The following is a 13,151-nucleotide window of genomic DNA, read 5'->3' as shown; positions in this document are numbered from 1 at the left end:
TTGTAAATATCTTCTGTATTTAGCCTGCTTCTGCAAGCAATATAAAGATAAGTTTTTTCTCACAAAGAACATTTCAGTAGTTCAGTGTTTCCCAACCTTGGCAACTTGAAGATATTTGGACTTCAAATCCCAGAATTCCCCAGCCGGCAAATGCCGGCTGGGGAATTCTGGGATTTGAAGTCCAAATATCTTCATGTTGCCAAGGTTGGGAAACACTGCAGTAGTTGACCGGCAGTTTCAGAATATTCTTTTAAATCTTTATCCAGAAATTTGTAAATTTTACGAGGAAACATTTGTCAAGTGAAATCAGATGGATTTAATTTTAATTTCTCAAAATTTGTGTCAAATTAATTTGGCTTTTTGGCTGCCATCTACAAGAATCCGCAGGGAGTTGGGGGGGCATACAAATCAAATGAAACCAACCAACCAATCAATCAATAAATAAAATTATATCAGTTTGTAGCCAGTGATCCCATTTCTGGAAAAATGTTCACATTACTGAATGAATGGTAATGGTAGCATTTTTAAATTAGAATTTTTAAATGAATTGTTTTAAATGTATTATTAATTGGATTGCTTACTGTTTGTTCTCTGTTTTTGTATATGCCATGAGCCGCCCCGAGTCCCCGGAGAGGAGGGGTCTACAATTCCAAATCCAAATCAATCAATCAATCAATTTACATAAATATTTAGAAGGCCTAATAAAAATGTATACAGTGTTCCCTCACTTTTCGCGGGGGATGCGTTCCGAGACCACCCGCAAAAGTCGAATTTCCACGAAGTAGAGATGCGGAAGTAAATACACTATTTTTGGCTATGAAAAGTATCACAAGCCATCCCTTAACACTTTAAACCCCTAAATTGCAATTTCCCATTCCCTTAGCAACCATTTAGATTATTACTCACCATGTCTATTTATTAAAGTTTATTAAAAAAATATTTATTAAAGGTGGACGAATGTTTGGCAATGACATATGACATCATCTGGCAGGAAAAACCGTGGTATAGGGGGGGAAACCGCAAAGTATTTTTTAATTAATATTTTTGAAAACCCGTGGTATACACTTTTCGCGAAGTTCGAACCCGCGAAAATCGAGGGAACACTGTATATAGAATAATTTATATCTGGAATGAATGTTGATGGCACATATAGATTTTCTTGTGAATGCCAGGATGGAGCCTCTTAAGAGCAGCCATCTTCTCCGGCTTGATTTTGTTAACCTTGAATGTTTGCTTCCATAAGTCTCACTTATAAGGAGGGTATTGCAGCTGATTAGTGCAGTCCTAAATTTCTTTATTGATTTCCCAGCTCAGTACATGAATGCACAAGATGCTACTTTGATGATTAAATAAACCTTTTAGAGACACATGTGTATGCACACAAATACTGTCCTCAACATGGTAAAAGAAGAGTGGAGGAAAGAACTGTTTTGTTTGAAGGCAGGAAGCTAGTCTGGTTTTTGTGTATTACATATGGCAAAAGAAAGAAGCCAGCTGTCTTATGTGTAGACCACAGCTGTGGTTGATGACAAAAAGTGGTGATTGCAGCCTGTGAGAAGGGAAGAAGAGTGTTGAGAAGCGGATGGCTGAATGTGCATCTGAGACGCAGTATGGTTGTAGTTTGTGTCCCCATAGAATTAAATTTAAATATATATAATACAAATTCCACCATGGTTTTTCGGTTTTGTTAAGTTTTACTTACTCCTTATTCATGCCTTGCAGATTATTCTTTCTTTAAAAAAAAAATCTTTATTAATTATTTACATTAAGAAAAAGTACATAAATATCACAAAACAAACAGAAGAAAAAACAAAACACGACCTATACAAATATATAGAGATCGTCTTTCATAGTTACAATTATATATCAGGTCTTAAACACTCAACAATTTACACATTTGTCAACCTACCCGTTGACATTATTTCTACAGCATTTTGGAATTTTATTTTATCAGCCTACTAGTTCTGCATTGCTATGTTATATATTGTTACCTAAATCTTAATCTTTATTAATTTCAATCATATTACCTAAATCATAAATTGCTCCAAATTTATTGCTAAACAACAGTTTTATTTTGTATATCTAGTAAATGAAAGGAGTATTATTATTTCATCATTACACTGTTACTTTTTACTATGTTAAATTGTAATGAATCTTCTTCCTTTCTTTTATCCTTATTAGCAGCATCCTTCAGTTTATTGTTGGTCCCAAGGGAATAGAACGTGGAAATTGGATAAATTGTTCTGGCAAAGGATTAATTCAGGCCACTGGTCTGAATACATTTTTATTCAAAGTGTAATATGAGTCAAATTCTATAAAGTTTGGGTTTTAACCTCAAGAGTTTAGCCTTTCTTGCAGATTTTGTTCCATTTCGGGGGGGGAAATATGGAGACATCATTTAGTTATTTTCCTATGTATTATGGAAGATGGAATTCTGACTTTTCCCCACCTCCAGTTGATGTTCCAGAATCAGCATCAAGTCAGGCTAGGCAACCATTAGGCATATCGTATAATATACAGTGGTACCTCTACTTAAGAACGCCTCTACAGTGGTCCCTCGAGTTTCGCGATCTCGATCTTCGCGAAAACGCTATATCGCGATTTTTCAGCAATTGTTACCATCTCGATCTTCGCTAACACTATACAGTGGTCCCTCGAGTTTCGCGATCTCGATCTTCGCGAAAACGCTATATCGCGATTTTTCAGCAATTGTTACCATCTCGATCTTCGCTAACACTATATCGCGATTTTCCCCACCTTTCTCTTCCTTCCTTTCTCATCTTTCTTTCTCTCTCTCTATGTTGCTTCTTCCTCTCTCACACTCTCTTCCTCCCTCTCTCATCTCTTTCTTTCCTTCTCTCTCTTTCTCTCCCCCTCTTGCTCTCGAGCGGCCGCCTAGCAGCTGATCTGCTCGGCAGCGCAGCAGCAGCGAGGAGCCGAAGATCTTCGGCTCCTCGCTGGTGCTGCACTGCCGAGCAGATCAGCTGCTAGGCGGCCGAAGGAAAGTTCCCTGGGTCTTCCCCGCCACCTCGGATCCTCGCTGATGCCCGCCCGCCGTTTGCCGCTCGCCCCGTTCGCCCGCCGCACGTCCCGTTCGCCCGCCGCTCGCCCCGTTCGCCCGCCGCTATCGAACTTGCTATCGAGCCTGCTAATGAAATCCAACCCGCAGCGGCCCTTTCCCTCTCCAGGCTGCGGGAGGGGTCCGGAGAACAATGCCTGGCGCCGCGCTCCCGGCTGGGCTTTTTTCCCCCATTTCCCCTCGGGTGGAATTTCAGACCCTCCGCCGGTTGGATTTCATTAGCAGGCTCGATAGCAAGTTCTTCCTCCCTTTAGAAAGCCCCGCAGCCTCCTCCGCCCGGCGAGGCCGCCAGCGAGGACCCGCAAAGCCGCCGCCGCCGCAGCGAGGCCAAGCCGCCCGCTCCCACGGCACGGGCTCCCAACACAGCGCCGCTCAGCCCGCCCTCGGCGATGCCTCCGCGGATCTGCAAGCCCAGCCGAGCGACGCCTCTGGTCTGGGCGAAGGCAGTGGGCAGGCCCCGCCGCAGCAGTCCCCGCGGGCACCGCGCGCCAAGGGCCGGCCAGGCCGCTGGCCAACAAAGGGGCTCCCTCGCCTCCCTCGGGCAGGTTTACAAAGGCAGCGCGGCAACTTGGAGCCCGGCACGCCCCGCAGCCCTCGCCTCGCCCGCCCCTGCCTGGCCGGCGCTCCGGCTACCCCCGGCTGAGGAAGAACCGAGTAGCCCCCGCCATCCCCCGCCCGGCTCCCTTCAGCCCCCCGGGGCCAAGCGGGCGGGGGGCGGGCGGGACTTCGCCTGTCTCCGCCGCCCGCATCGCCCCTCCGGCGGGCCGGCCTCCCCCGCCCGCCTCTGCTGCAGCCGCCGCCGCCTCCCCGACTGGCACAAAAGGGCCCCGCCCGCCCCGCCCCGAAGCTTACCTTGCGAGTTTTTGGCTGCGGGGGGAGAAGTAGGACTTTCCTAAGTCCCTCCCCCCGGTCGCCGTTTGCTGCTCGCCCGTTCACCTGCCCGCCATCAGGACCGCCGCGCACTAACTTGATGACGGCCAAGCCGTCCCAGATCGTGGGGAGGGGAGCTCTTCTCCAGCCAGGGGACGGCGAGGCCCTCCCAATGCCCCGCGCTTGGAGCCGGAGTGAGGCCACTTCCGCCTCCGGATGAAGGAATCTCCTCAAACTCAAAGCCTGTATCCTGCCGCCCGGTTTACCCAGGACACGAGCGGCGAAGTGACTTGGAGGAATGGAAAGTCCAAACCTGGGTAAACCGGGCGGCAGGATACAGGCTTTGAGTTTTTGGCTGCAGGGGGATAAGTAGGACTTTCCTAACTCCCTCCCTCACCACAATTTAACCAGAAGATGTATCGCTCCCTCCCTCCCTTCCCCTCCCCTCCGTTCCCCACTTCCTCACCGTCTTCCCACACCCTCGGATTTTCCCACAGCCCCAGCCGTCCTTCCCAAGCCTGTTTTTATTAGTTGGGGGTAGCAGCAGAGAGGGAGTGGGGGGTGGGCGAGGACCAGGGAAACTAAGCCTGGCATCTGAATGTAACACAGCACGGACAGCCGCAACAGGTGGCGTCATTTTGAGAGACAGCCGAGAGGTGGGAGGGAGGGAAGCATGCCCAGCCATCAGCACAGGGGAATTCATAGGGAGAAGGGGAGGAGGGTGTGTGTGCAGAGATAGGCCGATATAGGGGCCCTCCCCAGGGTGAAAATCTATCTTCCGGGCAAGGAGGAAGAAGGAGAAACTCAAAGGCTCATTTTTTGTCACTCCTGAGCATCAACCCAACAGATAACAGGGAAGAGATTTTCCCCAATGGAAAGGGTCCTATCTCAGGAGGGGATGGAAACGGGAGAGAGACAGGAGAAAGGAGAAAGAGAAAAGAAGGAAGGGAGGAAGGAAGGAAAAGAAAAGGGAGAGAAGGAAAGGAACTGAGGGAGGGAGGGAGGAAATAAAAAGAGAGGAAGGAAGGAAGGGAAGGGAGGGAAAGGAAAGGAACAGAGGGAGGGAGGAAGAAAGGAAGAGAAAGGGAAGGAGAAAGGAGGGGAAGGGAACAGAGGAACAAAGTAAGGAAGGAAGGGATAAGGGAAGGAGGGAAGGAAAGGAGGGCTGGAAGGGGAAAGGAATGGAGGAAGGAAGGAAAGGAAGGGGAGGGGGGAAAGAAGGAAGGAAAGGGAAAGAGGGAAGGAAAGAAAGGAACAGAGGAAGGAAGGAAGAGGAAAGGAAGGAGGAATGAGAAAGAAGGGAAGGGGAAAGTACATAGGAAGGAAGGGGAAGGGAGGGAAGGAAAGAAGGAAGGAAAGAAAGAAGAGAGGGAAGATAAAACCCTGAAAATATCCTCCCCTTGGGGGAAAATGACACCTCCCAAATCCTTTCCTTGAGGCACTCAGTCTATGTGTCATCCCAAATTCTTGTGGGCCACCGCATAACCCTCAAGCATGCCAGATTAAACGAAAGCGACCAATCTATTTTGGGAGTCCCCCATCCTGCCAGATGCACAGCGTGCATTGCTGTTGTGTTGACTTCACAGCACGAGGAGCCACTCTTTCCTGAACCCACCACAGCCACCTCCGTTCGGGCGAAGGAATCCCTGGGCAACGGGGAAACCCCACTGAAACCGGGCGGGCGGTTTGGACTTTCCATTCCTCCAAGTCACTTCGCCGCTCGTGTCCTGGGTAAACCGGGCGGCAGGATACAGGCTTTGAGTTTGAGGAGATTCCTTCATCCGGAGGCGGAAGTGGCCTCACTCCGGCTCCAAGCGCGGGGCATTGGGAGGGCCTCGCCGTCCCCTGGCTGGAGAAGAGCTCCCCTCCCCACGATCTGGGACGGCTTGGCCGTCATCAAGTTAGTGCGCGGCGGTCCTGATGGCGGGCAGGTGAACGGGCGAGCAGCAAACGGCGACCGGGGGGAGGGACTTAGGAAAGTCCTACTTCTCCCCCCGCAGCCAAAAACTCGCAAGGTAAGCTTCGGGGCGGGGCGGGCGGGGCCCTTTTGTGCCAGTCGGGGAGGCGGCGGCGGCTGCAGCAGAGGCGGGCGGGGGAGGCCGGCCCGCCGGAGGGGCGATGCGGGCGGCGGAGACAGGCGAAGTCCCGCCCGCCCCCCGCCCGCTTGGCCCCGGGGGGCTGAAGGGAGCCGGGCGGGGGATGGCGGGGGCTACTCGGTTCTTCCTCAGCCGGGGGTAGCCGGAGCGCCGGCCAGGCAGGGGCGGGCGAGGCGAGGGCTGCGGGGCGTGCCGGGCTCCAAGTTGCCGCGCTGCCTTTGTAAACCTGCCCGACGGAGGCGAGGGAGCCCCTTTGTTGGCCGGCGGCCTGGCCGGCCCTTGGCGCGCGGTGCCCGCGGGGACTGCTGCGGCGGGGCCTGCCCACTGCCTTCGCCCAGACCAGAGGCGTCGCTCGGCTGGGCTTGCAGATCCGCGGAGGCATCGCCGAGGGCGGGCTGAGCGGCACTGTGTTGGGAGCCCGTGCCGTGGGAGCGGGCGGCTTGGCCTCGCTGCGGCGGCGGCGGCTTTGCGGGTCCTCGCTGGCGGCCTCGCCGGGCGGAGGAGGCTGCGGGGCTTTCTAAAGGGAGGAAGAACTTGCTATCGAGCCTGCTAATGAAATCCAACCGGCGGAGGGTCTGAAATTCCACCCGAGGGGAAATGGGGGAAAAAAGCCCAGCCGGGAGCGCGGCGCCAGCATTGTTCTCCGGACCCCTCCCGCAGCCTGGAGAGGGAAAGGGCCGCTGCGGGTTGGATTTCATTAGCAGGCTCGATAGCAAGTTCGATAGCGGCGGGGCGAACGGGACGTGCGGCCGCCGAACGGGGCGAGCGGCAAACGGCGGGCGGGCATCAGCGAGGATCCGAGGCGGCGGGGAAGACCCAGGGAACGTTCCTTCGGCCGCCCAACAGCTGATCTGCTCGGTAGCGCGGCAGCAGCGAGGAGCCGAAGATGAGGTTTCCCCGTTGCCCAGGCAAAGGGGAAACCCCATCTTCGGCTGCTCGCTGCTGCCGCGCTACCGAGCAGATCAGCTGTTGGGCGGCTGAAGGAACCTTCCCTTGGTCTTCCCCACCGCCCACACGCAAACTTCACCATCTGCGCATGTGCGGCCATGAAAAAATGGCCGCACATGCGCAGATGGTGTTTTTACTTCCGCACCGCTATATCGCGAAAAATCGAGTTTCGCGAGGGGTCTTGGAACGGAACCCTCGCGAAACTCGAGGGACCACTGTACTTAAAAACTTTTCTAATAAAAACCGGATGTTCAAGATTTTTTTGCCTCTTCTTAAGAACCATTTTCTACTTAAGAACCCGAGCCCAGAAAAATTTCCCAGGACGTTTGAGAACGGCACGAAGGCCTGGCCAGTTTCCTGCCATTCCCCCTTTAATCCCGGCCATCTCGGGCTTTTCTGGGCTGCCAGAGGAGCCTTTTGATGGTGCTTAAAGAGGCTTCCCTCCTCCTTTCGCTGGTTAAGAAACACTCCCTTCGCTCTGGGCAGCCGAGAAGTCATCACAGTGAAGGAAAGTTGCTGGCTACAAAGCGAGTGAGGGAGAGGAGAGGGGAGCCCTTCAGCAAGGGAAGGAAGAGGCAGCAGGTAGCAGCAGCAGCCAGTGTATGGGAGGCAGCCTTGCCCCAGGTATATTGGAGGCACATGCTCCTCCTTGCTGCCTCAGACTCCCTCTCTCTCTTTTTTTAAAGCCTTCAAGTTTTGGATTTTTTTGATCCCCCTTACTTCACCTTCTTCTTCTTTCGGAGCGACTGTCCTCCTTCTCTTCGTCCTCCTCTTCCTTTCACCCAAATTCCGAGTTTTATTTCTTTCCTATTGGGTTTGCACGCATTATTTGCTTTTACATTGATTCCTATGGGGAAAATTGCTTCTACTTAAGAACGTTTCTACTTAAGAACCTGGTCACGGAACGAATTAAGTTCTTAAGTAGAGGTACCACTGTACTAAGTTATTTAGTCGATATAATAGTGATCATAATAACACTCTCAGTGACTCCTCATATCCCTTGTATGCCACAATACCACAGTACTTTTTATATTTTTTTTGTTTACATCTCCCAGTTCATACTTTATGGTGGTATAAAAGAAAATGAACTAGAACAAACAAAATAAGGTAGAATATGCTTTTGCCTAAAAACAATTATAACTAAGTAACCTATTAAAGCAACAATTCTGTACAGGTTTAATTGCATTCTCAGTAAAATTTCTGACATTTTTAAGTATGATATGACATGTGTGATGTTGAAATGGATAAAAACATCTTTGGGTAGAAAACAGATTGGTTACATAAATATTAAAACACATTGCTGTAATTACGAGGCGGGGGGGATGCTGCAGGCCTTCCAGTAGATGATGTCATGTGTATTTTACACATCTATATTATGAACTGCAACATTGACCCTTGTGGAAAGAGGAATAACTTTACTTGGTAGTCTTTCTTGATTACAAGACTTGCCTCCCATAAGAACAATCACTGCTTTTACCTCGCCTAATCCCAGCCTACCCAGTAATGTGATGAAGTTGGAATCTTAATACTGCAGGGTCTTGACTCACAGTAGGCACTAAAGTAGCCCTTAATATGCATATAGTACACAGAGGTTTAATTTTAACTTATATATCCAGCATATGGAGCCCAGGAATGATACTTTGTCCACCATTATGTTTCCTGATGCTCACCACGTTTTCTAATCTTGCATACAGGTAGTCCTCAATTTACAGCAACTATTGGGACCAATACTATTGCTAAACAAGCTGGTTGTCAAGTGATTCAGCCCACTTTTACAATCTTTTTTGGCATTGTTGTTAAAACAAATCTTTGCAATTGTTAATAGAATCAAGAGGTTCTTGTGTGAATCTGGCTTCCCCATTGACTTTGCATATCAGAAGCCAACTGGGAAGGGCATAGATGGTGATCACATGACTCGAGGATGTTGCAATCTTTACAAATACATACAGGTTATCAAGTGGCAGAATTTGTTCTGCCCCAGTTACGGACCATAAAGAACGCACCACATATTAAGTTAGTCCAAAGATTTGTTTACTCATTTAACGACTGCTAATAAGCTTCCTTAGTAGTTGACACACACAAACACAAGTTAAAGCTATCTTTTCTGAAAAGCCGGCTGTTAATTAAACTGCATTAACAGCTAGCGTAAGTCCACAAACTGATAAATTAAATCTAAGCAAATTGTTTTATATATATCCAGCGGTGGGCTATGAGCTGGAATGCTAAATTGCGCTTGCTCCCATGGCTCGTAAGTTCTTGTGGGGCCAGGGCGATTTTGCTGCTGCACCTGTGGAGGTAGCAAAATCACGCACGGAGACGCAGATAAAACTTCACCAAAACACAGGCGCACCTGCGGCTCCATGTGCGATTTTGCTACCTACACAGGCTCAGCAGCAAAATTGCCCTGGCCCCTCAAGAACTTATGAGCCGTGGTGGTGAGCGCAATTTAGCATTCCGGCTCATAGCCCACCACTGGATATATCAAGAAGTTTACAAGGGTTGGCAAAATGCCTAGAACCAGTCCCCAGAAGAATGCCAAAACAGATAACAAGAGCTGAGTAGACATTTTCAAAACATGAAGGCACATGAAGGAATGACATCCCTTAAATAGCCCAAAGCCTTATTCCTGAGGAGACCTTCTCCTGAGGGAACCATTCCTGCCTTTTGGCAGCTCTGCGTACCCATGCATTAAGAAGAGGCTCCTCCTCTTCTTCCTCATCACTGATGGGAGATGCTGGAGGTTCTGAAGGACTAGCTGAATCTCTGCCTCTGGCACCGAATCCTCTCCAGCCTCTTCATTGTCCGACTCAGGTGCCAACTGCACAGGCCGCTGGTGCATCACCACATTGGCCTTTTCTCAGTGGGATCTACTACCAGCTGCATGGGTTGCTGGCGGGTTACAACAGAATTTTGATCACGTGACAATGGGATGCTGCAATAGTTGCAGGTGAAAGGACCAGTTGTAAATCACTTTTTTCACTGCCATTGTAATTTCAGATGGTTGCTAAACCAATGGTTGTAAGTTGAGGACTGCCTGTACTATATTTTTTTAAAACAAGAGACACATTCATATTGTGACAGCACCAGCTTCAGGAATAATGTGTATTTCCCACAATATCCTGGATCAGAGAAGTAACATTATTACATTATTTTGGGTTCTTGCAATCCTGTACATTTTTTAATTGATGCTGTGTAATTGGTTACACATGAACATACCTATTTAATCATTTTTTGAGAACGTCTATAATGTTGGGAATAGATTTTGAAACTTTTAATACCGGTAGTTTAGATACCATTACATGATACATTTGTGCAGAATTTAGAGAAATACCTCAAGCTTCCTCTATCTCAAACATCTGTGAGTATACTGTATATGGTTTATTCTATTTTGGGAGTTTTCAAAAAAGATTAAACCACATCTTTTTCTTCTGTGCAAATGTGTGTCTAAATATATTGAACTTCTATTCATAAATAAATTTCAAGACCACATGGAAAATATTACTGTCAATTTCCTATTTTTAAAAATGAACTAGCCTTTCCTTTTGTAAGATCAGTCTTCTATACTACAAAGAACGGAGTAGTTTGGAAATCATTTGTGAAAACCTTTGCCCATTTCATTCCTTCCTTTTCTTTTCTTTCTGCAGTTTTATATTCCAGTCCAACTAATCAGAAGCATGTGCTTAAGAAGCAGAAGAGTTACTGAGACTCCTTCTGGAAACTTCCTCTGCTCACCATTGTGGCAAATATATGTTTGTTGGAAGAAGTGATCCAATAATAGACATTTGCAAACACTCTGGCAAGAAATCAACAGCATATTTAATTGGATTTCTATATTTGCACAAGCTGTTTAAGTTAAAAGGATTTTTTCCCCCTGCCAAATGAACGTTTTGCTGCTGCACTTACCCATCTCCAATTGTAAAACAAATTTTTTTGACATGGCTCTTGCTCTATATGGGATTATGACTTTATATCTTGGAATGTCAGTGGCATTAGGTCCAATGCCCCGAATATCCTGGGAACATAAAGGTAAGAAATAGTTTTAGATTATGATCATGATACATGCATTTAATGCATTCTAATTATGTTGCTTATCTGCCTTTACAAGTTATAGAAATAAAAACGCTAGGTAAATCTTACTTGTAAATACTGTGTAAATACATTGAATGGATGATATTAAACTGACAGTTATATAAATAAGTGGGAATTTAATTTAGGTCATTTATGTACCTTATTTAATCCTCTTTTCTTTGTGATAAGATACAGTACTGGAAATAGTGTTCATTTAGGAAAGAATGCAAACTTGGCTGGGCAAGTAATTTAGTGATCAATGTTTCGTTCCTAAGCTTACTACATGGAGCTTATTTTCATATACCGGTAACTGTTTTTACAAACGAGAGAAACAGAACCAAGCAGATATAAACAATGATGAGTTCCCATTATGTAATGACAAGAATTAAATGCAAATAATTTCCATGTAACAAGAGCTGGAATTTTATTCCCATAAATTCAGTATGTGTATGGCTAATCTATTGATTAAGGAGAAATTATCAGGGGATAAGTTATTTTAACTGGTAAATGTAACCCAATTGGTGGATATTCATTTTAGCACTGATGATAGTCCAGTCTGTTACCTGGTTCATAGGGAAATGTTTCATTATTAAGTTGTCCGCTTCAAGGGTTGGCTTCTAAAGGAAAATAAAAATCAGAACTTGATAAGATTATTTGAAATACTGCAGTTCTCAAGGCAATTAAATAGAAAGCCAAAGAGTGACACATTTTGTACATTACGTGCATTGGCAAACGGTTGCTCTTAAATAGCTGCTATTCAAAAGACCTTGTAAACTGAAGGGTTCTGTAATCTAGTCCTCAGCTGGTGTTCGTACTACTTGTGTAATTGCTTATTCAGTGTTTCTTCAAGGAAAGCTGCCCCAATAATTTCTCTTGCAGTCCCTCGGAGACTACACTTTGCTCTTCCTTTAAATACACTGTGCTGGGTGGCCTCATTAAACTCCACAGCTGTCAGCACCATGCTTGTGGTGCCCAGCTGTATCTTCCCTCCCTCTCAGTAGGTCTATATCTTGAAATGCTTATTTCTTTGAAATTAATTACATCCAAACAGCATTTCTTACACTGTCTGCAACAGTATGTCTATATCTTGAAATGCTTATTTCTTTGAAATTAATTACATCCAAATAGCATTTCCTACACTGTCTGCAACTATTCCTAATGGTTTGGACTAACATATCCTTAAATCTGTATGTTGGATCTTTCAAATTGCTTATTCTTGCTTTCAGCTCAAATTGATAAATAGCTTTCTTTTAAAAATGCACCTAGTTTGATTATTTTCAATCATACTTTCATTCATCGTGGAAGGGAGGAGTTAAACATGCTAAAACAAGGCAGTATTGTAGTTACATATCTATAGAACTTGGCAGAAAACCAAAATAAAATCAATGGGAATGCCAGTTCCATTCAGAAGTTTCTAAAAACACTTGGAACCGTGACAGTGTATAGAAAGCGACATTATATGCTGCCATTTTATTCTTTGCCTTTGGTTATTTCTCAGTGTTTTCCGAGGCAACCTTGTAAGGCAATTCATTGTTATTTATGACTTTTCATTTCCCCTATTCAGAATACAATTCATATTGCTATTCAAGAACATAATGAAACAACAAAATATGAATAGACTTTTCAACAACAGGACAGATAATTAAAGTTCTTCATTCTTCAAACTATTTGTAAAGATGTTTTAATAAAAGGGTAGGAAACAAAATCTGAGAAATGTTTGGATCCATCTCCCCAACAAAAAACAGACTTCTTTAAAAGAATAGTTGTACTATTAAAAATAAATTAGACTTTTATTTATTTAGGTTAATTTTCCATCTAATAGAGGTGGCCCTTGCTCCATTTAGGTTTTAGTCTAACACTGAAACTGCTTATCATAAACCCATGAATAACAAGTCTTTGAAAAAATATATGATTAAGTAAAGGGTTGTTCTCTTCTTATTGTAAAGTGATAAAAACTAATCTAAAAATTGAATATATGATATCTTTCACTGCAGGTCATAAGATCTAGTGTCTTTGAATGAAATCTAATTCTCTTTACATTTGCTCTTTGACTTGTGAAGAACAGGTATAGTCAGAAAACCAAACACCGC

General features: G+C 46.0%; 1 protein-coding gene across 1 annotated transcript in view; it reads left to right on the top strand.

Annotated features, from left to right (window-relative positions):
- The window catches only part of SEMA4D (semaphorin 4D), a 145,885-nt gene that overhangs the window by 98,589 nt on the left and 34,145 nt on the right, over positions 1-13,151 (top strand). The window contains exon 3 of the mRNA XM_070742821.1: positions 10,638-11,019. Coding sequence (XP_070598922.1) covers positions 10,872-11,019 — 148 coding nt within the window. The 5' untranslated portion in view covers positions 10,638-10,871. The remainder of the gene's footprint in view (positions 1-10,637; positions 11,020-13,151) is intronic.

The sequence above is a fragment of the Erythrolamprus reginae genome, chromosome 2, assembly GCF_031021105.1.
Source record: "Erythrolamprus reginae isolate rEryReg1 chromosome 2, rEryReg1.hap1, whole genome shotgun sequence".
NCBI classification, from domain to species: Eukaryota; Metazoa; Chordata; class Lepidosauria; order Squamata; family Dipsadidae; genus Erythrolamprus; species Erythrolamprus reginae.
The sequence above is the reverse complement of the archived record's forward strand: the minus strand, read 5'-3'. Positions and strand labels throughout refer to the sequence as shown.